At 36.5% G+C, this 24,744-nt stretch overlaps 1 protein-coding gene across 1 annotated transcript in view; it reads left to right on the top strand.

The window, feature by feature from the left end:
- Positions 1 to 24,744, top strand: part of HMCN1 (hemicentin 1) — a 398,907-nt gene that overhangs the window by 214,837 nt on the left and 159,326 nt on the right. The window contains exons 20-32 of the mRNA XM_081026514.1: positions 2,858 to 2,970; positions 4,801 to 4,960; positions 5,559 to 5,727; positions 8,039 to 8,166; positions 9,631 to 9,903; positions 12,183 to 12,278; positions 14,799 to 14,993; positions 15,994 to 16,124; positions 16,282 to 16,429; positions 18,415 to 18,541; positions 21,022 to 21,176; positions 23,251 to 23,529; positions 24,053 to 24,334. Coding sequence (XP_080882640.1) covers positions 2,858 to 2,970; positions 4,801 to 4,960; positions 5,559 to 5,727; positions 8,039 to 8,166; positions 9,631 to 9,903; positions 12,183 to 12,278; positions 14,799 to 14,993; positions 15,994 to 16,124; positions 16,282 to 16,429; positions 18,415 to 18,541; positions 21,022 to 21,176; positions 23,251 to 23,529; positions 24,053 to 24,334 — 2,256 coding nt within the window. The remainder of the gene's footprint in view (positions 1 to 2,857; positions 2,971 to 4,800; positions 4,961 to 5,558; positions 5,728 to 8,038; positions 8,167 to 9,630; positions 9,904 to 12,182; positions 12,279 to 14,798; positions 14,994 to 15,993; positions 16,125 to 16,281; positions 16,430 to 18,414; positions 18,542 to 21,021; positions 21,177 to 23,250; positions 23,530 to 24,052; positions 24,335 to 24,744) is intronic.

Below are 24,744 nucleotides of genomic sequence, written 5' to 3'. Positions count from 1 at the left end.
TTCCAGATTTCTCTTTCCTATGTACACAAAAAGACATTACTGGGAGTTACCAGCTGAGTCTGGCCAAGGGCTGTTGTAAGTGGTTTCTTAATTGGTGAAAGTGAACTCGGCTCTCAAAGAGTTATGTTTAAAAATGCATTTTAATTTCAGGCAAGCTGAACTTATTATACCATCCAAATTGCCTTTTCTTTTTGGATTGTGCAACAAGCATGTCCTTACGAATGACCCCTTTGTGTGTTAGCTAGCAATGACCTAAACTTTTCTAAAGGCCACTTCATGTGCTCCAAACAATCTTTTTGCCTGCTAAATAACTTAGTAGTCACAAATAAGAAAATCCAGAAGCTATCTTTTTTCCATTCGTGACTAATAGTTACCAACTGTTTACATCTAGATAAATAAGTGACAGCTTCATAGTTTAAGAAATTGTCCCAAGTTTTTTTGTATGTTCCCTTTAAAGACTTTTCAACATAGCTTTTTTTTTAAAGTGTGGTATTACAAAATAGTTCTGTGTACAGAGATGAAAGTAGCAGAGAACATTTATTTTTAGTAGTTAATTCAGTCTTTTCTTTTTAGAACATGAATTGGAGAATCCAAGTAATTTCCAAATTTTGCTTGGTCTGTTGAAATTTTCAGTGGACGCAGACCATCTTCTTTCAAGAAAACTATCTTCTTGTTATTATCTGTTTCTCATTGTAAATAGTCTCTTCCACGTCTCTCAATCTTATACTAATCTCAACCAACATCATATGAGACATTCTTGAAGAAATGTTATTTTGAAGAAATACTAATGTAACACTAAATTAGTTATAGTCTAAATTATATATAGTGTATACTCATATATAGAGAGCAAGTAAATAAATGCATAATCCCAGATTGGATAAAGTTTTGTTTAACTATTTTTAAAGAAGATCAATCAATAGATTTCCTGGAGGGTACTTATGGATTGGTTTGAGAATCTAGTACAGAAATACATTCATATCATTTCCCTTTGGCTTCTAGAAACTGCCTAGAATATGATGTTGGGAAGGACTCTGAGGCATATTTCCACTTGGGTGAAAGTGATGTAGTGACCCAATTAGTTCCAATGTCCGCCAGATCAGAAGAGTGAGGCAAAGACAGACAAACCAATGATGTAGTTTATCATGATGCAAAATATTTTAACAATTAAAAGTTAAAGGTTATTTCACAACATTGTTTCACCCTTCTTAGTCCAAAATGAGTAACTGATTTAGTTAATAAGGTTAAAAAAAATCGACCCGGACATTTGACGTGAACTAAAAGCAAGCATCCCTTTTACCCACAGATTTGTCCTTGAGTTGGATGTGATGAAGCACCACACATCCTGTATTTCTGTTAATTAGCACTGCTATTCTTTTATCAGTTTGCCTCTCCACTTTTAAAAAGACTCATGAAAGGCCCTCAACCAATTCTTAAAAGAATGAATTAATGAATGCAAATGTAAACGCAAATTAAAATGACAAATAAACCAGTTACATGTCATGTTTATTTATGTAGATTGACAGTCTGGAAAGAAACAGTTCTTCTATATTCAAATGGCATCAGATTTGAAAACTGTTGCAAAATTTGCCACTGTCCTTTATAGCTGTCAAACTTAATATACATTCAGGAATATGGCTTATTCCGTGTTGTCACAAAGTGACCGCATAGCTGAAAGTTGATTGATCTGTGATGATTCTGAAAATTAAACTTCTTGCTTCAGAGAGTAGTCTGGCATTCTTGTTTAGAGCTGGGAATTTGCTCTAAATTATCTAAAGAATAAACCCAGCCTTAGGAAAATATGAGTATGTAGCAAAGCTAATCTAAGCCTTCTAAAGAAGTTTGAGCACGAAGGTCTCTGGTATCTCATATTCTGGTAAATTTCTACTCCATGGTAGCTGTGATAGTTCTAGAGAAATCTGACTTAAAGGCAAGAGACACTGAGTGGTTGAGCTCGAGGGGGCAGTTCTAGTCTCATCTTTTGAGAGGAAGGAAAGGAAATGTCTGGTATATACGGATTGGGTTTTCATTACGTCCCTTGTATGTACTACGAATATGTTAGGAACTTGCATGTATGGGAGCTTCTTTAATCAGATTCACTATTTTGAGAACATTGAGTACTGATAATTTTGTGCGCAAGTTGGTTATGATTAACTGAGATATGCACAGAATGGAGTGATTGAGATTCTTTCTTTTCCTTTTGCTTGTACTCATACATTGTTAATTGTCAGTTGTTTTCTTAAGTCTAAAGGTGGCATTATTCTTCTTAGTGAAAAATATTGACTTAGAATCTAGTATTTTAGTCTTTTAAATGTAAACTCTTAAGGCTTTTCTGTTCAAGCTTTATTGTTCAATTTTAAGAAAGCAAATCACTTTTTCTAGGTTAAATTCAGTAGCTTGCTAAATGATTCTTGTGTATAGATAGGTTTTTAGTGTGTAGTGACTAAACAGCCTATTTCCCTGGTGGTGGGCATAAGTCAGCTCACTCAGCTTAATGGGGGAATGGCCAATAATGAAAGATAGGTGTTACCTGTGTAACTCTTAGGATGAAACTCTATCTTGAGTTTCCAGGGAAAAATTGATTTTCTTCAGCCCTCTCTTATTTTTTGTTCGAAGTGTCAACTTATTACATATAATTTATTAGTTGATTTTTAAAGTTGTTAAATTCTTCAGATAGTAACTATTGTATTTACTTTGTTTATTACACTCCCTTACAAATTACCCTACATTTCTAGCCGGAAATGTTGAGTGTCTGCGAGTTTTTATAAATAGTAAACATACCCCAAAAATGTTCAAGTTTAAACACCTAGGACTAAATGGAAGGAGAGATGCTCAGATTTTGAATCCTGCTTCTTTTCAGTTGTGCCAACCATTCAGCACGGGCAGCAGGTACTCAGCACAATCGAAGGCATTCCAGTAACTTTGCCATGCAAAGCAAGTGGAATTCCCAAACCATCTGTCATCTGGTCCAAGGTAAATGACCCATGTAGTGATGTTTGTTAATGTTATGTGTTACAACAATAGTTAAATATTTTTAGTCATACATGGAGCTTGTGACTCTACCATAAAATCTTATAAAAAGGAAAACCCATGCAGTCATATTACTTGCAAGGGACCTTAAACTAGCCTTAGAGCAGTCACCTATCTGATCCTTGCATAGTATTAACACGACAGTGAACTCTACTATAGCACATTCTGCATGTCAAAAACTTCCTACGCACTTTCCATGTCCTAGCAGGTCCTTTTAACCCCTTGCCTCATCCCCTCAGCTCTTTGGTTTCAGCGCAGCTCTGGTGGACAGCTCCATGCACTCTGCCAGGGTCACACATCATGCAAGTGCCTCTGGGTGTTTGGACTCAGGGCTTTCTCCAAAGCCCCACAAGACCACTCAGCCTGCTGTGAGGTATCCAGGAAGTGCAGGGGGATTAACTCCTGTCAGAGGCAAGTGTCCTACATAAATGTCTCACTTCTCATCTGTGGAAAGAATCCTTCTGAGGTGCATTGTGTCTTGGAGGGTCCCCAGCACATTGAAACTTATCACCCCAGCCACAGAGGAAACCAGAGCATTGAAACTCTTTCTTCACTTTCCTTCCTTTGTACCACAGTCTCCTATCTCCCTCCTCAAGGCCCTGGGGATCACTACTCATGTAAACTTCCGGTCCCCAAATCTTTGTCCCAGACTCTGCTCTTCCAGGATTCCAAAATAAGACACATACACAAACTCATTATCCCCCCCTGTGTCGCTAGTCATGGAGTTGTCGAGCTTTTCCTTGTAGTTTTGCAGTGAGGAGAAAACCCATTTCCTGAGGTATTCCTTTCCATGTAAACAGTCATGAAGATGGCACACTTTTTAATTTAAATCTGGTGGATATAAGTAATATAAAATGATGACATAATTATGAAATGTGACATTTGTATAATTAGTGCAACAACTGGACTATTTTGCCATACCATCTCATTATATACATCTAAAAATTTCTGAAGTTGGTGTTATCAGTAGATTAAATTAAAAAGATAAGATTTCAACATTCTGGACACAAACATACAACAGTGAAGCTGATCCCCAAACTGTACAGTGTCTGGTACCGAGTAGAAGTTTAGGGAATTTTAGGACAATGTAAAAGTGAAATCTTTCCAGTCTGGCTTTTGTGCTGTGATCAAGCCCAGAGGTTCAGAGTTTGGGCTTCAGAGCCTGAGTGCTGGGGTTCGAGTTCCAGGCCTACCACTGAATGACTCCATGACCGCGGGCCGTTATTCCACATATCCCTGTAGCTTTAATATATTCTTCTGTAAAGTGAGGATTGTCACAGTTCCCACTCATAAGATTGTGAGCGTTAAAATGGTTAATTCATGAGAAGTGCTCAAAATAGTGCCTGGCTTCGCATGATCACTGTCTCATTCCTTACTATTACCATTACCCCCTCCACTTTTAAAAAAGATGTTATTAAAATATAGCTAGCATACAATATTATGTTAGCTTCAGATGTACACCATAGCGATTCAACATTTATGTACCTACAGGAATGATCACCATGATAAGTCCAGCAACCATCTAACACTGTACCACGCTATCACAATCTTTTTGACTATAGAGCTCTGAGATGAAGGGGACATAGTTTTGTGTGAAGAAATATCACCTTTGCTTTATTTGTTTAATTTTTTTCTTACAAATAACTTTCTTCAAATTAGTGTGTTTTTAATCTCATGTTTCCCCCCTTGGAGATTTTTTTTTCTTCCTCTTCCAGACATTAAGTCACTCTTTATTATCTTAAAAAATACTTCGCTCTTTGTTGTGTTTTGCAGAAAGGCGAGCTGATTTCCACCAGCAGTGCTAAGTTTTCTGCAGGGGCTGACGGAAGCCTGTATGTGGTGTCCCCCGGGGGTGAAGAGAGTGGGGAGTACGTCTGCACCGCCACCAATGCAGCCGGCTACGCCAAACGGAAAGTGCAGCTGACCGTCTATGGTGAGAGCTCCTGGAGGAATGTTTTTCTTTGACACGGTCTGTCTGTGGCAAAACTCTCATTTTTCTCCCAAATAATGTTACCAGAGAGAGGGTAACATTAAAGTGAATTTTGTTTTACAAAAATGCATTTTTACTGTTAACCAGCGTCTCTTTTACTGAGATTCAAATTTAAAGGGAAAGTAATCGTGTAACCTTTTGGAAAAATTTGAAGGTGTTGTTCCAAAGAGTGTGTTTATTGAATCCAACCCTCTTCAGAAAACACCAGTTAGTTAAAACTCCCCACAAAGCCAAACCTCAGCTATGTGTTGGTTAGCACTCTGCCTAGAGGGGTTCCTTGTACAGATGACAAATGCTAAAAGGACGTTTCAGCTGACTTCTTCATTGTGTCATGAAGGAGAAGCTAAAAAGGGAAACTTTCTAATCATTCTCCTTTCAGCTCTCACAAATGTATTAATGGAAAGTTTCAGATACGCCCCAAAACCTCGGAATAAACAGCATCTTTTTGTCAATTATTTAAGAATATTTGTAGTCCACATTTTAATGTAAATTAAATGTTTTCAATGTACTATTTCCCTTCCAAAACATGTGTTTATTTTAGTAAGGCCCAGAGTGTTTGGAGATCAGCGAGGACTGTCCCCGGACAAGCCTGTGGAGATCTCCGTCATTGCTGGGGAAGAGGTGACACTTCCATGTGAAGTGAAGAGCTTACCCCCACCCATAATTACCTGGGCCAAAGAAACCCAGCTCATCTCGCCATTCTCTCCAAGGTAGGAGACCTGGGACGACTCGCAACACAGGAAAACATAATTTCTCAGACTAGATAGTTGTGCCTACTCAGATTTTTAAATGTTTCAAAAAATAACTTTTGAATTTGAGGTAATTCACACATACATTCGAGCCTATAGAAAATATATATGCCTTCCAAATCATTCTTTACTATCACAAATGCTAACACTAGGCTTTGCTATAATTTTCCATGGGTGTATCTTACAAGGTAGTTGTTAAGATGGAACATGTGTTTACATTGACTCATGTTAACACAAAGTGCATGTTACACATAAAATTCCATTAATCCCATAGGAGAACAAAACACAATAGGTACTCGAATGTCTAGAATGTGACATCATTAGATGGGTTTGTAAAAATCTTGATGAAACCCTTAGACAAATGAAGAGCCCCTGAGACAATAATTTGATAGGTTAAGTGACATGGAAAGCAGAATGCCAGAGCCTCTAAGAGCAGAAACTTTGTTGCCACTTAAATGTCCTAGACACACACAAATGGGTAAATAGTTAAGCATAAAGACACCCTCCCAAAAGAATTAAGCATATATAAGAAGAACTCAACAAGTACTATGCAATATCAGAGGTGATATTACAAAAAGCTAGGAAAGGATTTACTCTGCCCCTTAAATAAAACTTGCCTGAATCTTTCGGCAATTTTTTCCAGTGGCTCTCTCTGAACCTCAGATGTCTTCTTTATGAAATGGGAATAATACTTACCTGAAGGATTATATAAGATAATGTACGTATATTCCACAGCCCCTGTCTCTAGTTATGAAGAAATGGTAGTAATTACTGTTTTAACTCAATATCCTGCCATAAGTTACTGGTGAAATAAGAATTATAGTTTCTAGCTACTGTCTGTTAGACTTGTTATGAAGCTACAAATTCACACTGCTATAGTTTCCACTACCACTGCTGAGGAAAAAATAAACAAGTAAGGACTACTTTACATAATTTTACTATTCCTTTGGAAAAATATTTGCTTTGAATATTTTTATACAAAAGAAATTCCATATTACAGATAAAGGTGAGGTTTCATATGAATTTTTATGTTGTGCATTGTATTAAGTAGTGCTCTAATTTTATGTATTTATTTTTCCCATGTGGTGAGTCAGTTACCCAGAACCATTTTTGAATAGCCAATCCTTTCCTAGCTTTTTGTAATATCACCTCTGATATGGCATAGTACTTGTTGAGTTCTTATATATGCTTAATTCTTTTGGGAGGGTGTCTTTATGCTTAACTATTTACCCATTTGTCTGTGTCTAGGACAGCAGCACACTTTATTTTTCTTAGTTTTCTAAGAAATTCTTGATATTATGAAGGTCTACCTGCCCCCCCCTTAAAGCTATTTTAATGCAATTAATATAATGGCATTTTTATGTGTAGGTCTGATTCACCCCACTATATTATTTTTCTATACAAGGAATATATTCAATATATATTTGAGAATTACATACATATGTATCTCCTTTTGCCTTTATTTTAACGTGCTAAATTTTTTAATGAAGTTTTTTAGAAAGAACAATAAAGTATTCAAAATATATTTAAAATTTACTAAAGTATACATTTGCTTTGTACTTGCAATTTAATAAAGCAGAGAGATGCACAATTTGATGGTTTCAGACCATTAGATTAGATTTAAAGGAAAGAGAACGCTGATTTTGTATTTTCAAGAACATCATACAGAATACACAAGATAATTATGAAATTAAACTGGCTTTTTTTTTTTCCTAGTCAAGTTGTTGTCCTTTCAGTCTTAGTTGTGGAGGGTGCCATTCAGCTTCAAGTTGTTGTCCTTTCAGTCTTAGTTGTGGGGGGCGCAGCTCAGCTCCAGGTCCAGTTGCCATTGCTAGTTGCAGAGTGCGCAGCCCACCATCCCTTGTGGGAGTCGAACCGGAAACCTAATGTGGTTGAGAGGATGCACTCCAACCAACTGAGCCATCCGGGAGCTCAGCAGCCGCTCAGCTCAAGGTGCCGTGTTCAATCTTAGTTGCAGGGGGCGCTGCCCACCATCCCTTGCGGGAGTCAAGGAATGGAACTGGCAACCTCGTGGTTGAGAGCCCACTGGCCCATGTGGGAATCGAACCAGCAGCCTTTGGAGTTAGGAGCACTGAGCTCTAACCACCTGAGCCACCGGGCCGGCCCTAAACTGGCTTTTAAAGTGTATAGAAATGACCTTGAAATGGGAGAGTTGTTTCAAAAACTGCTTGGACGGTAGTAATTTCACAATGCACACGGGATATTTAAGTTCTCATGTTCTATAGTCTCCTATGTGGTTTCTTTATTTTAGACACACATTCCTACCTTCTGGTTCAATGAAGATCACTGAGACCCGCGTTTCAGATAGTGGGATGTATCTTTGCGTTGCCACAAACATTGCTGGGAACGTCACTCAGTCCGTTAAATTAAATGTTCATGGTGAGTTTTGAAATGAAGGCACAGATATCTGTGTACTGGGCAAAGGGAAATCCATCCTCCCAGTGTTTTTGTAGGTTAACTTCCAAAATGCGTGTAGAGTAATTAGAAAAAAGTTTCCTAAAATCTGAGACATGATTTTCCTTTATTTACTCTGAAAAGTTTATCTTACTTCTATAAACAACTCTCCCCTTTTCCCTCAAATGAACGATACTAAAATTTAGGATCTCAATTTTGCTAGATGTCCACATTACTGACTATTGTTGATGTACAGTAATAAAAATTTGTTTAGATGGGTAGATTTCTGTAGATGTGAATATGTGTTCTGAAGGGAGAATTTAATAGTACTTAAATGGTCATTTTCATTGTTTAAACTGAAAACATTCTGCTTCCTAGGATTCTTTGCTTTAAAACTCTCTAGTTAGTCTGTTTTATTCTCTCAATTTATCATAGTCTGTCCAATTATTTATTCAACCAATATGTATTTGGTGAGTACGTACTCTAAGCCAGACATTGTATAGGTGCCAGATATTGAAATATCGTAAGAAATTTCCTCTGATAATATTGACCTGACTTCACTCTCAGATTAATCTTATTGATCATGAGATTTGAAATCTGAGGAGAGGTCTTTGTTTACTAGCTCTAGGGCGTTAGGCATATTAGTAACCTCTCTTATCTTTAGTTTTCTCTTTTATAAAATAATGACAATAATACTATCAACCTTATAAAGTTGTCAGTGACAACCTGCAGAAAGTATTGGCTAAATATTAAGTTTAAAAGAAAGGACTGAGGAGGGCTCGTTAGGGATATAAGATACGTAAATCCTAATTATATCCTTGTGAATCAATTTGATTCTTTAGCACACAGTGAATGCCCATGGAAACCAATAATGCTTGCCAGTTTTTTGATAAATGATTTCATTTAAATTTCTAGAGGAAGGTAAATAAAGAGAAATAATAGAGACTTATCTTGATTTTTTTCTATGAAATTAGCAAAGGCTTTTATGAGAAACTTTTCTTACTGTCTGGCTAAACGTTCCACAAAAACTACAAAATCTAAGAACACACAGAGAGAAGTGCTTTTTGTTTTACTCTCTTATATTATAGAAATTATCTGGATGGCCTTTTAAGAGGGTTTTAAATCTTAAGTTGTTTGTAAGTTAAACGAAACCTAACGTTTTGAAATGCTTGCTCTTCTTCAAGTTTCGAATGAGGAATTTTGTATTCATTATTTCCCATCATCCTTGCATTGTACTGGTATTGAAGAGGTTATTTTGCTTGGACTGTCAAGAAAGCAGGCCTCAGGAAATTTACTAACTTGCCCAACATCACACAGTGAGTGGCCTGGGTTCAATCGTGATATAGTTCTACCGTCTCATGCTGCCTCATGGTAAAGGGCTCTCATTTAAAGTGAGAAAAGGAAGGAATTTTTTTAAAAATTGGATTAGTAATGCTCAGTTGTTTCTAGTTCCTCCAAAGATACAACGTGGCCCTAAACTTATGAAAGTCCAAGTTGGTCAAAGAGCGGACATTCCATGCAATGCTCAAGGGACACCTCTTCCTGTAATCACCTGGTTTAGAGGTGGAAGTGCCGTGCTGGTTGATGGAGGGCAGCATATTAGCTATCCAGATGGAACGTTAAGCATCAATCAAGCCACGCTCTCAGATGCCGGCATATATACATGTGTTGCGACCAACATTGCAGGCAGTGATGAGACGGAAATCACACTTCATGTCCAAGGTGATTTTGGCATGGGAAAATATATGTATGGTGGGGGTGGGAGTGGGAAAAAGTTCTCAAATCTATACAAAATATAGTCTTGGATCACTTTCAGAAGATTTCTATGTAACTTTTATGACTCCTTTACTTAACTTTGAAAGGAGAACCATTCCAGAAAGAAACGAAACCATTCTGTTACTAAACCTACATCCATTTTTGTATGTTTACTTTTGAAAATGAAATTGCCATGGGTAATGTAGATGATGGAAACAATCTTAGATAAGTGCCCCACTCGCTGTATTTGGTTTGGAAGAAACTGTGGGCAGAGTTGGTTGGAGCAGGATTTTGCATCTTAGTGGTTGGGTGCCCTCAATATTGTTCCCTAGGAAATCTAGGTCCATTGTTCTCTCTAGTGATGTCAGCCTTGTTTATTCCTTCAAGCTACAAATATTTATCAAGCTCCTGCCAGGTGTCTGTCATGTTCTAGGCAGTGAGGACAAAGTAGTGACAAAGGCAGAGTGCCTGCTTTTATGAGCTGTTCTACTGTGAGTAGGCAGAAAGCGAGCAAACAAATGAATAACAAATGAAGATCGTGAGACGTGCTGGGTAGAAAAATTAAAATAGGGTGATGCTCCCAGCAATTGACTACTTTAGATGATCAGGTTGGACTCCTCTGAGGAGATCATATTTAGGGTGAGATCTTGTTGACCAGAAGGAACCAACCATGTGAAAATCAAGGGGAAGAGCCTTCCTAGTCAGAGAGAATACCAGTGCAGAGGCAAGAAGAAGAGAGAGAAACAGGTATCGTACTTAGCAGAATGCTTTGTATTTCGTACCTGGCACATCGCAATTCTTTGTGGATGGATGGCTAGGACATTGTTGGAGAGCTTGTCCAGTTCATTCATTCACTCAGCAAACTTCATTGAGTGCTTACATTTATGGTTTAATAGGAAGATAGACATTATAAAATAATTTCATAATTACAACAAATTGATTAGTGCCATCATGAAATGGTAGAAAGGGCTATATGAGATTTTAACAGAAAGATAAATCAAAGAAGCCTTCCTTAGGGTAGGAACATGCCAGATGAGATTTGAAGAATGGGTAGAAGTATGTTAGGTGATGGGCAAGGATGCAGTAGGATGGTGTGGGGGAACCTTCCAGGTCATAGAATATGAAGAGGAGGGAATGTGATATTTGTATACACTGGGGTAAATAATAAATTAACTAATAAAAGCCAGATGGCTGCATTCCAGAATGAGTGCTAAATGATACGGGGTAAAGTTGGACACATAATCATGAACCAGATTATCCAAGACCTAGGAACCGAGATTAAGGTGTTTAGACTTTTTCCTAAGTGCAATGAAAAGACTTAGAGGCCTTATTACTAGGGAAGTGATGCATCAGATTGGGATTTTAAAAGGTCACTTTTTAGGAACAGAATAATTTGGCTAGAGAAGTTGAGGGGAAACAGCTGGAAACTTGAAGTTGCTCAGGCAAAAGACAATGATAGTTGGACTTGAGGAAAGAAGGGTATGGATAGAAGGGAAAGAAGGGTAATGATAGCTTGACTTGGGGAGAAAATATTTAGGAGAGGAAATCATTAGGAAATGGTGACAGGTTATATATGGGGAGTGAAAGAGATGGAATGACTCCCCAATTTACTCATGAAATGGATGGTGAGGCTGTTCAGAGAATTTGGATACACTGGAGAAAGAGCAGGTGTGAAATTTTATCCTACAGCCAAAATGAATAAAAGTAATTATTTTAATCAGGAAAGCCATACGATGAGACTTGTGGTTCAGAGAGAATATTGTGAGGACTCTGTAGAATATGAATCCAAATAGACACATGTTTGAGAAAAGAACACCTATAAGAAGCTTATTGAAATAGTTCTGGCAAGAGAAAGTAGGGCTTGAAATAAGTGGGGGCCTAAGGATAGAGAGGAAAATACAGATATGTGAACATATGTGGCACTATGTGACTGATTTGATGTGGAAGTCAGGAGTAAGGGAGAACGTTCTAAGAAACACCAGGTAGAACATAATGCCTTGACTGAAGGAACAGCGGAAACCAAACAGGATTGTAGGAAGCATGAAATACTGAGTTTTGGGGGGACATTTGGAGTTTTAGATCCCTGGATCATATCTAGGTAGAAATATCTGGCAGTTAGAAATATGAGTTGTATTTAAAAGAAGAATCAGGAATGATAGCAACTCACTGTGTAGGTGGTTGATGATGCTTCATGGAGTGATATTTCCCAAGGATCGCCTGTGATAATGCATTTATTTTTCTAATAGAACCGCCTACACTGGAAGATCTAGAACCTCCATATAACACTCCGTTCCAAGAAAGAGTGGCCAATCAGCGCATTGCATTTCCATGTCCCGCAAAAGGTATGTAAAACTCAGACATACAGACATTGGTGTGATGTTACAGTGTCCTCGAATTCTGTATTGAGCTCAAACAATCATTTTTATAAAATTCTACTTGTAAGTCCTTGTTATTACATTTGGGCCTAATAGAAATTAATCCCACTTTCCAATAACAGCCCTCTGAAGAGGTAACATTCCCTCCCAGGAATTGAATTATCTTCCATGGAAAGACCTGACATTCTCTCAAACTTGCCTCATCTAGTATGTTTTCCATGTAGTTCACACTCTTTCCTGTCACTTCTTAGTTCATTCCATTTTGAAAAGATTTCTCTTTAAAATGTGGCAACTAGTGCTATTCAAGATATTCCACATTTATCTTGCTCAGTAAGAAGTATAAATGAAGACTGCCCCTTATTTGTTCTGGATACTTCTCTTCTGAAAACCTCCTTTCTTAGATTTACCCTGTGCTGTGAATTCTAGAGCCGGGTTATAACTTGGCTTTCAGAGGCTTATTCAAGTCCCCTCTTTCCCTGAGTTTCTGGGTTTTCTATCCGCCATGTTTCCTGGCCAAAGATTGTTATTATCTCTCCTCAGGGGAATGTGAGAGGCACTGTCGCTATTACCCTTATTCTGGATGCTCAGGAGGTAGTTAAGAACATCCTCTCGGTCACATGTGCATTTATCTGCAATGACTCAAATGGGTTTGTAGCAGTTCTGGAAAAACCAAGCAGTATTCTTTCCCTAACCATGAGGAGGGCCCATACAGCTGGTTGTATTAGCGCCCCCACATGTGCCTCTTAGCAGTTGTTCTTGGACACAGCCCTAGTGAAGGTCCTCATGGCTGCCTGCTTCCGGAACAAGATTTTGCATCTCTCAACAGTAGTTCTCACCAGTGATTATTTTCTACTAGCTTAAAAGATAACTATAACAAACTTTTCAGATATCAAAAGAAGTATCAGTAACTATTCCCAGAGCCAGGGAGGGAGGGAGGCACAGCATGGAGAGGAAACCTTTGGAAGGGTTTAAGTTCATGGAAATATGTGGGCACTCCCTGTGGCTAGCCCCCTGCCAGTGGTCTGTATTGTTCCTTGCTTTCTACTTGGATCCCTAACTTCTAAGCTGGCTTGGACTTCCCTTTTTCAAGCTGTTTTGGCTTCCTTTTGTGAATTTCACCTTGTCAATGGCTATTCTGCCGTTTATAAATTAAAGATAATGTAACTTATTTCTTTGCTTGCTCATTTGTGTTTTTTTTTTCATTTATTAACTCAACAAATATAAATTTTTCATTTATTAACTCAACAAATATAAATATAAATTGAGGAGTCTGAAATCCATAAAAGAATGAGTGGGCTGCCACAGCTCTTTTTTCCTTGACAATATAGACAACTGCGGTCCATCAGTTTAACCTTCTCATTCTCACCAGTCCGTGTCTTACCATCAGCACGATGAAATAGGCCAAATTTTTAAATTTAGTTTTCTCATAAATATATCGTTCATAGTCACTTTTATAAGTCCTTTTATAACTCAATTGTCCTTTCACTTTTATAACTCAATTTGAGTTTAGCCTTAATGACACATTCTGTATTTTCCTGCCATTTTTTTGTACTTGTCTTTGATTGTATGACCATTCTTTAATATTTTTATTATCCTTTAATATAAAATGGTTAACGATGTCTTTTGCAATAATTAATTTTATTTAATGTACTTTCGTTATATCTTTATAGGATGAAATAAATTTTAAAGTACCTATAATAGTGCCTGACACATTGTTTCCTAAATAAACATTCTCAGTACAGAGTTAATGTTTGTCTATTTCCAATATGTCCATCGGCTCATTATGTACTTTAGGATGGTTTTATCACTTGTACTCACGAGCACATCACTTTCATTTGTTCTGTTGGTCATAAATAAATGTAAGAAATTAATTCTGCTCACTGCTTTCTCAAATTTCTTTTCAGCATAAAATGTCAAAAATTATTCTATTGTCTTATTGTTTAACAGCATGAGATTTCCAGGAGACCTGTGGATAGTAAAAGTTCTTCATCTCCACTATATCAGGCCTATTTGAAATGTGAATTATAAAGCTCAATTTTTTTACATCATTTATGCATTCTATTTGGTTGGGAATCTTCATGCTGTGTTCCTATGATAGTATCATATTTTTGCTCTTCCTTTATTTTCAGCCAAAAAACTCTCCCTACATCTAGTCCTTGTGATTAACATAGTCATTTTCCATGAACTCACTCAAGAAAATGCTTTGCTTTGCTTACTATCATCTGAATATCTCTATGAAACAACTCTGATCAAACTCTATGCTAGAGGCCACAGGTCTCTTAAAACTAATCAGGAATTAGAAGTGTTAAATACCATTATCTCTTTAAAATTCCATGCCAGGAGACATATCTTAAAAAGTAGCATTGTACATTAGGGTACAAATTACGGACATAAGAAAAAAATTTATTTCTCCTTAATATACTTACATACTTAATAGTGGTTTCTAATTTTGTTGTAACTATCACAAGACTTTAATTTCTTGTTTAGGTACCCCCAAACCGACCATCAAATGGTTGCGAAATGGTAGAGAGCTGACAGGCCGAGAGCCCGGTGTTTCTATCTTGGAAGATGGCACTTTGTTGGTTATTGCTTCTGTTACACCATATGACAATGGGGAGTACATCTGTGTGGCAATCAATGAAGCTGGGACCACCGAAAAAAAATATAACCTCAAAGTACATGGTAAACATAGATAAAAATGCTAAAATCACATAATTGAATATGTGACATTTTCAAATTATATATGGTATTCTCTCAATGTAGTATTATTTAATATTAAAATGAATAGAAATGTTATCAAACAGAAAACAGGTGATCTGATCACATTTATTTACTGATTGATTTGATTTAAAATTTTATGTAAATCTTTATTGCGACTTTATAACATTAAAAATTCAAATGGTAGAAAAAGATACATAGTCAAAAGTCTCATGACCCTGAGCTGAGCCATCTGTACTTATCCTTCCTAGGGGGAAAGAAAGTATTAGCTTTGTATGTATGTGTGTGAGTGCATGCCTGTGTGTGTGTGTGTGTCTTCCCAGAGATATTTATGCATATGCAAGGAAATATGAATATATAGTTTATCCTTTTTTATGTATAAAAAGGTACACATATAGTAGAACATTATATCCATTACTCTGCACCTTGTCTGTTTCACTAAAAAAAAAAAAAATTCTATCTTGGGGATTGTTTAATATTCCTAGCTCTTATATATACCTACATAGCATTCCACTCTATGGTTGTACCGTGATTTTCTTGACCTTTCTCTATTAATAGTAAGCATTTAGGTTATTACCAATTCTTTGTTATTATAACACTTCAGTGAAAATCTTATACATTTGTCATTTTGTCAAAGGATATGTGCTTTTTAAAATTGGATGGATATTGACTTTCATAGACACTGGGCAATATTCATTCCCATCAGGAAAGTAATGAGCCCCATGTGACTTATTAAGACCCCAGGAGTTTGTATTTTAAGTGGTATGTGGAATACATAGGTTCCCCTTTAAATTTATCCTTAAGTTTATCCTTAATTCCAAACTCTGAAATAATAATTAAAGAAAAAATTCAATAAGGTTTACTTAAAAACATATTGGTGAAGACTTTTCACTTTATCTTATGGCACATGCTTAAATATGACCAGCAATAAAATTATCTAGCCATGGTTCCTCTGTTTTTGCAGTCCCTCCAGTAATTAAAGATAAAGACCAAGTAACAAACGTGTCTGTGCTGGTCAATCAGCTGACCAATCTCTTGTGTGAAGTTGAAGGTACTCCATCTCCCATCATTATGTGGTACAAAGATGATGTCCAGGTAAGTGGAGACATCCAAATCTACATCTTTCTTCACCTCTGCCTCTCAAATGAATCATTCAGTTGTGACTTCTTAATAATGTCAAAATTTTACTTCGATTTTAATTATGCATTTTTATTAGGACTGGAAATAACACTGACCGTTTTGGCCTTTAAAGGTGACCGAAAGCAGCACTGTTCAGATTGTGAACAATGGGAAGATATTAAAGCTCTTCAGAGCCACTCCAGAGGATGCAGGAAGATATTCCTGCAAAGCATTGAATGTGGCAGGCACCTCGCAGAAGTATTTTAACATCGATGTGCTAGGTGAGGAAAACATGCTTGTAAAAAACTACAATTCAGATGCATTCCTTACATAGGACAGAGCTGACTGAAAGAGTAAAGAGATAAAAAGTTGATAGGAGAAATATCATTCGTATCACTCTATCGTTATTTTTGTCTTTAATAATGGTTAAAAGAAGCCATATGACATAGAAAGTGTAAAGGGATTTATTGTCATCATGCAGTGAAGTCTATGGTTATTTGGTCTATTTTGTACATAAAATAGTAAATTACTACTTTCATCAACTTCTCCATTTAGGCTGGCAGAAAATTCTCTGGGTAGTAACTATTTATGATGATACAAAGTAAAATTCACTGATGCTATCAACATCTCCTGAAGCTGCCAGATTGTACTTGAACTAGGGAAGGTAGAAAATCCACCTTCCCCTGCATTCTAATTAATTATTGTGACGAAATCACCTCAGCCCTGAATCTAATTAATGGGGGGGGGGAGAATTCTGGGAGTGGCTAGTAGCTGTAATAAATTGGGGTATGAAACATTTTTAATTTTTTAATGGTAATCATAAATTTAAAACTTTAGAATGTGTGAGATTATGTTTGATTATATAAGTTTATATAAGATTATATATTTGATTATATAAGATTATATAAGTTTACATTGTAATAAAATGACTTCCTCTCTTTTCAGTATTTTGCACATCAAAATGGGCATAGGGGTGGCAGTGAGGTCTAGGAATAATGCTGCATTAAAATTACCATGCATGAACTGCTATATCATAAAAATAGTCCCTCTCATTTGTCTTCTCAAACCCTGCAGTACTTTGCATGTCTTCTACCAAAATTACCATTATTATCTTTAAGTATAGGCTATAAAAACTAAGTAATCATCTCTATCATTAATCTCATGGGCATTATTTCTCTTGGCACTCATTTATTTGGAATTCTTTCTATGTGCTGATGACTCCTAAATTTTTATCTCCAGCTCAGACTTCTCTGAATTCTAGTGATTTATAGCTAATCTTCTCCACAGACCCTGGACTTGAATATCTTAGTGGTATAGCAAACAGAAAGGTCTCAATGAATGTCTATCCTGGTCACCTCAGTGATGCCTGTCATAGAGATGGCACCTCCATCCAGCTATTTGCTTCTGCCAGGACCTAGCACTCACTCTTCCTACCTCCCTGTCCCTGACCCCTTAAATCTACATCTTCTTACGTCAACTTCCTAATTCCATTTTACATTTTTTGTCCTTTCCATTTCCACTGTGAAAATATTATTTCTACATGAATTAATGTAATAGCCTCCTAACTGCTCCCCTTCATCCACTCTTTGCCACTGGAATCCACTCTTCATTTAACCGCTAGTGTGGTCTTAGCTGATCTGATCACACCCTTCCCCTACTGAAACCCTGTAGTGGTTGGTCATTGTTCTGAACACGAAGACCAAGCACCTTAACATGATGTGAAGGAGAGGATTGCAAGGTCAGGAAGGCATACAGGAGCTCTTCAGTATGCTTGATAATTCCAAAAATAAAAATTAACATAGTCAACATTATATATCATATCCAATTTTAACACAGGAGCCCTTTAAAAGAGACAAGAGTAATATGTTTCAAACAGTGCTATGGTGTAATATGTACAATTTGAACATTATATGATTGACATCAATTATGTCATTCATTATCTAAAATGTGTAGCAGTAATAAATTGTATTATATGAGCGTCACTGCTCACTAATATTCTAATACTCCTCAAAATGAGCAAAATGAGTTCTATACTACCATAATTCTTTCCGATAATTGTCCTGCTATCCAGTCTTTCATGAGTGTGTTCCTATGTTTAAATTTAACATTTGGTTCCATAGATGTGATATGAAAATGGATTATTGTGTGATATTTTTAAAAATAAGATCTTGTTGAACTGCTATAGAAATCACTGATTATCTACTCTCCTTCCCCCTACTCTTTTCGCTAAGTCATAGATTCTCATGATAAAATGTCTTTGTTCCAGTCCCACCTACCATAATAGGTGCCAACTCCCCAAGTGAAATCTCAGTTGTCCTCAACCATGACACCACCCTTGAATGCCAGGTCAAAGGTACTCCCTTCCCAGTTATTGGCTGGTTCAAAGACGGCAAGTGAGTATATTTTCTGTATTTCTAGCAAGAGTCCAATAAACAGGAAATAAATGTGTAAATGCATGTGGATTTTCTCCCTCTTAATTATTTCACCAGAGTATTATTCAATGAATGTGAAGAAAAACCAATATTGCTCAAAAAATGGTCTCAAAGTCTTGTAATACCTTTCATCCTTATGAATTGCAAAGCTCTTTATAATTGCTGAGAATGTATTTTAGAAACATAGAGAAGCTCAAATGTGTTATACAGTAAATAATCTGTCCCTAGGCTAAGAATGAAAAATGCAAGGTCCAAAGACATAATTTTGCCTTCGTACAGAATTGTTTGAATGATTAAAAAAGAAAATATGTTTATGACAACAAGATGAATACTTAAGGTTAGTTCTATATATGGACAAAAAGGAACCAACACAGAAGAGCAATTAGATGTTTCCCAGACTTTAAGTTCAAGGACCGCTGAGGTTTGCCCATACTGATATTGCTCGTGAGAACTTATTTCTCACAGCATGGTCACAGTTCATGTATTATAGTTTCTGAGAGCAGCAGTGCAAGACCTAAGTAGCAAAGGGTAAAGATGTGCAGTGTATGAAATAAAGGATTATATGCAAACTTTTAACAAATCAATAAGAAAGACAAACTACAACGTAGAAAATGTATGGAGGGTATGAATAGGCAATTAAAAATACATAGTTAAGCAATACTTGTATTAAAAAGTGGTCACCCTCAGTAATTTGCAGAGTGTAAACAAAAATAATACAATTTTGTTTTTCACAGGTCAGATTGGCAGAAAAAAAAGGGGTTGAAACTATCAAGTGTTGGCTAGTGTGGGAAATCGGGATGTCGTACTCTGATGGGAGAATGTACATTAGTTCTCTGAAAGGCAGTTTGTTGATATCTATTAAAATTTGAATGCTCATATACTGTAATGTAGCAATTACACTTTCAAGATCTGGGAGCGGGAAGTAGTCATGGGTGTCCAAAGCAAAGCTTGGATGGTAATATTCCCTGCAACTTTGTGATGGCAGAAAGGTGAAAAGTGAGTAAAGAGAACAGGTAGGTAACTTATGGCAAGGTGGTATTATGAAACACTGTGCAGCAATTAAAAAGAGGAAGATCAAACTATATGTACCAAAAGTATCTCCATAGCTATTGTTGAGTAAAAAGAAAATAGAGCAATGACAGCATCACTTATGTATACAAACTTTCAATTCCTTTGGAAGTATGTTTATGGGTGAAAATGTTTAGAAAAACATGTGGAAGAATACCAATCACACTACAATGGTGAGAAGTCTAGAGAAAAGGCTCACATTAGGGATAATAAGCCAAGGAGAACTTTTCTTATTATAACGCTTTTCTGTTTAAATTTTTATGTTACTTGCTTAATTAGCAATCAATAAAAGTTTTAAAATTACTTCAGTTTAAATAACATTCCATTACCACTTATTCACTTCCTTTAAACACTTAAAATGCATTTAACTGAGGTACTTTATTCTCTAAGCTTTTGAGAACTTTATATAAAATGTGATACCAAGAATAGTAAAAAATGCTACTATAGAAAATTATATGTTTCTGTTTAATCTTGTAATATGACTTCTGATTTATTAATATAACTGTGCGTCTAATTATTTATCATGTTGCCACGTCACTGCAACTTTTTAAAAACTAGCTATGGGTCTTCCTAAAAGAAGATAAATGAATTTTAAAGGCATGACTGCTGGGAGATCATAGACTTCAAAAACGATGGTGTTTCAAGTATTAAATAAAGCTGCTGCCTATTATATAAAGAGAGTATTATATATTAATAGTAGTTATTAAATAACTGGATAGTAGAAAAAGACTTCTTTGATCACTATGTGTGAGCATAAATATCTGTAGGCATAAATATCTTTCAGTCCTCATGGTTATAAAAGCAGTTATATTTATTACAATGTCTACTTTTTGGAAAAGTTGGCACGAGCAATGCCTTTAGGAAGTAATAATCATTCATTCCCTTGTGAATACTTTTCCAGGTATTATAATGACATTGGATTAAAATTAATATTGGTTGTCCTAGTGAAGCTCCTATACTCTTAGTTTTTCTTTTCTAAGTGATGGTAGAAATTATGGCTATGCAAACCAAAAACAAACAAACAAACAGCCCAGAAGAAGAAAAAGAAAAAGGGATGAATGAGTGAAGCAAATAATGACACTACTGGGTTTCTATTAATATTCTTCAACAATTTAAGTTTGAAATGAAGAAACGTTTCATTTCAAAGTGATAATTATCTAACTTTCATTAGTAAAGTTGTTTACTAATTCCATTGTTCTGAATGGGAGTGCTAATCACATCATTATATATATTTTTTAGATTTATACTATAAAATTCAACTTTGATTCATATTTTTAACCTCAGATGACTTAATGATTTTTGTTGTGATTAAGAAGAAAGAAAACACAGGAAAATAAAAATAGACCCATGGAATACAATTTTGTATTTTCTAGGCCTTTATTTTTGGGAGATCCCAATATTGAACTTCTAGACAGAGGACAAGTTTTACATTTAAAAAATGCACGAAGAAGTGACAAGGGGCGTTACCAGTGCACTGTGTCTAATGCAGCTGGCAAACAAGTCAAGGATATAAAACTGACGGTGTACAGTAAGTATGACTTTCTTATGTATTTTATTATCAGTTCTCAGTATAAATAGAAAAGCCGGGTTTACTCTGATGTTAACTGCTCTTTTATTCATACTGAATAATTTGGAGTGCTACTTGCTTTAGAAGGAAGAGCCTGTCTTCATGTGTTTTAAGCTAGAATGTTAATCCAATTTTAATGCATTTTACCAGTACGTATGGATTTCTTCAAGTGGTCTAGTGGTTTTCATAGCATCTCACCTAACAGGTCAAAAATTTTATAATTGCTTAATCTATACATAACTCAAACGTTTATATCCTTTAAGGTGCAAAAAAAAAAAATAATCCTCTTAAAAGAGTAGAGATGCATGACGCAGAATGTAGCTGATGATATGCCAACTCAGTTGTTCTGTTTTCAGTCCATCTTGGTATTTATCCTAATCACGTTGTAGTATTTTAAATGTCTTATATTATGCTGCTATTTTTTCCCTACTAAGTCCCCACCAGAGTTATGTAACCCTCATTTCACTAAAATTCTCAATATCCCCTGAGGAAGGTGATTGGCAAAGTCATTTTACTTTTTAGGCACAGAACCATAAGGAAAACACAAGAATATTGTGTTGCAGCCATAAAGAATTACACAATAGAAAGGAATGACACTCAATAGGTCAGTCATGATCATTGTGATTCTACTTAATGTTGTCTAACATCATTCTCCACTAAAAGGAACCAGGGCTTCTTGGAGAAACGGTTCATTCTAGGGCTGGGGCAGAAAATATGCAAGATGAGCCTGGAGCATGGAGTAGGGCCAGAAAATAAGGAAGTGCTAAACATTATAAAAGAACATGGCTATGCCATAGGGTCCTAGGAGCCAGACGAAATAGCTTCCAATGGCCAAAACTGGAACAATTTGAAGAACAAAATAAATAATGTAGTGTTAGAATAGAACCCAAAGTATAAAATAAAGTTCCACGAGTTCATATTGATATAAATAAATGATTGGAAAATAAATTGGAGAGGAGAGACAAATCTTCCATATAGAATAATTCCAAATAAATGATGTCCCTCTCAAGGATGTAGCACATAGCTTCCTACCCCATATGTAAGAGTGGTTTCTTTCAGAAGAAAGGGGGAAAAGAGAGCAACTCTACAGTGGGGAAACCTGGCAAAAACTACCTCAACCAGATTGTCAAGGTTAGCATCATCAGTGATAATCATATTGATAGTATGTTCCCCTGCCGTGATGTGATGAGAATGGCAGTTTACCTCTGTGATCTTCCCCAAACCCATAACCCTATTCCAACCATAAGAAAAACATTCCACAAAATAACCTCTTCTAAAATAAAAGTGCAATAAAATAATGTCAAGGCACTAAGTTCAAGTGCATGCCATTTGATTTCTTTTAAATTGTTGCAATTATAGTGCAATCCTGGAATGTCCATTGTTCAGAATCTGTAACAGTTCTGAGCCACTTGAGTTGTTCCAGCAGCAGAGTCATCATGTGGTGTGAGAGGCCAGGCATGTGGTTGCAGAATTATGGAAGATACATATGTACCCAATTAGATGAGTAAAGTTGAGTGGATGAAGTCTTGGCAGTTCCAAAAAACAAAAAAACAAAAAACAAAACAAAAAAAACAATGTAAGAAGCAAAAGTTAAAGACTGCACAGCTATGACCAGTAGCTGGTTCTGCAAGCACTTAGACCTTTAGTATTTTTGGGGGAGAGGGCATGAGGTTGTACCACATCTGACATTTTTCTTCCCTTCGTCTAATTTCAGATGTATTATATTTACTTTAAGTGGGGTTTTATTTTGTTCTGCTTTGTATGTTAAACATAATGTTCTCAGAACTATAATATAATCTATTAGATCTAAATAAACCGCTGTGACTCTGCTTTTACTGAAATCTGAAACCCAAAAGGAGGGTGATGAAGATTGACAAAGCAGGCCATTAATTATCAGTAGATAAGTCACAGACTTCCTAATTATGTTTAATTTGTATTTACATTAAACGCATTACTTAAACATCTATAACATTGAAGTTTTTGATGCAGATACTAAAGCTTAGAAGACTTGTTTCTGTTCTGAAATTGTTTGTAGTTCCACCAAGTATTAAAGGAGGGAATGTCACCACAGAAATATCAGCATTGATCAACAGCATAATTAAACTGGAGTGTGAAACACGGGGACTTCCTATGCCCACCATTACTTGGTATAAGGATGGCCAGCCAATCATATCCAGCTCTCAAGCACTTTATATTGATAAGGGGCAATTTCTCCAGATTCCTCGAGCACAGGTCTCTGATTCAGCAACATATACGTGCCACGTAACCAATGTTGCTGGAACTGCTGAAAAATCACTCCATGTGGACGTCTATGGTAAGGAAAAAAATACGTGCTTGGATTATATACCTTTCTTTCCAGGCTTTCTAATTTGCCAACTTCCAGTTTCTTCTCTAATAAAGTCTTGGTGGGTTTGGTCATTTTCAATATGCATGGGGTGGAATTGGAAAAATGTATCCCATGTTTTGGAAAGATATTTTTAAAAGCTACGGTTAGCAAGAAGTGGTCCATTCATTTGGCCAACCATTTACCCATGGCACTTGGGGCCACCATACCATTTGGTTTTTATGGAGGAGGTAACATAATTATTACTTAACTGTTTGCCTCTTGTAAACCATAGTGTCGAGTATCCCACAATATTAAGAACAGTCGCAGATTGGTTGAACCATGAAGGCGAACCCTCTTTCCTCAAAAGCCTAGAAGGAGAAAGACCTGTAGGTTGTTTCTGGTCAAACTATGTGAGAAACACACACACACACACACACACACACACACACACAAACCTTTATTTCATTAGGATTCAAAGAAGCACCTGAATTATTACTTTTTTTCTTTCTAGTTCCTCCAATGATTGAAGGAGATCTGGCTGTACCTCTGAATAAGCAAGTGGTTGTTGCTCATTCTCTAACACTGGAGTGTAAAGCTGCCGGCAACCCTCCTCCAGTTCTCACCTGGTTAAAAGACGGGGTACCTGTGAAAGCCAGTGACAATGTTCGCATAGAAGCTGGTGGGAAGAAACTAGAAATTATGAGTGCCCTCGAAGCGGATCGGGGACAGTATGTATGTGTGGCTACCAGTGTGGCAGGCGAGAAGGAAATCAAATACGAAGTTGATGTCTTAGGTAAATAAGGATGTCGTTACCTGGATTCTCAGTTTCACAGCCAAACCTGACTAGTTTCTTAAATGCTTTTTGGGGGCCATGAAATAATCAAATAATCTTAGAGAAGGTTTAGTTATCTGTTCTGCTCCGGGCTGCACATTCCTGAGCGACAGATTTCGCTATCGCCAGAGTACCAAGATCTAAAAACCCTCGTACATCGTCCACTGATCTTGATAGGTGTACTTTGTAAAGACATAGGTGCATTTTACTTCAGAAGACGACATCTGAGTACAATGAGTGATAACATGGGCTTCTGTCATGAGCACTGTGCCACACAACAGGAAACTAGTCTCTGGGTCTTCGGAGGTCATCTTGCAACCTCACCAGTCTCTACTTCTTTATTAATTGAAGGCTTTTGAAGAGAGACCCCA

This window comes from Rhinolophus hipposideros (genome assembly GCF_964194185.1).
Source record: "Rhinolophus hipposideros genome assembly, chromosome: 19".
Classification (NCBI taxonomy): domain Eukaryota; kingdom Metazoa; phylum Chordata; class Mammalia; order Chiroptera; family Rhinolophidae; genus Rhinolophus; species Rhinolophus hipposideros.
Note: the sequence above shows the minus strand (reverse complement) of the source record. Positions and strands in the feature narration are given on the sequence as shown.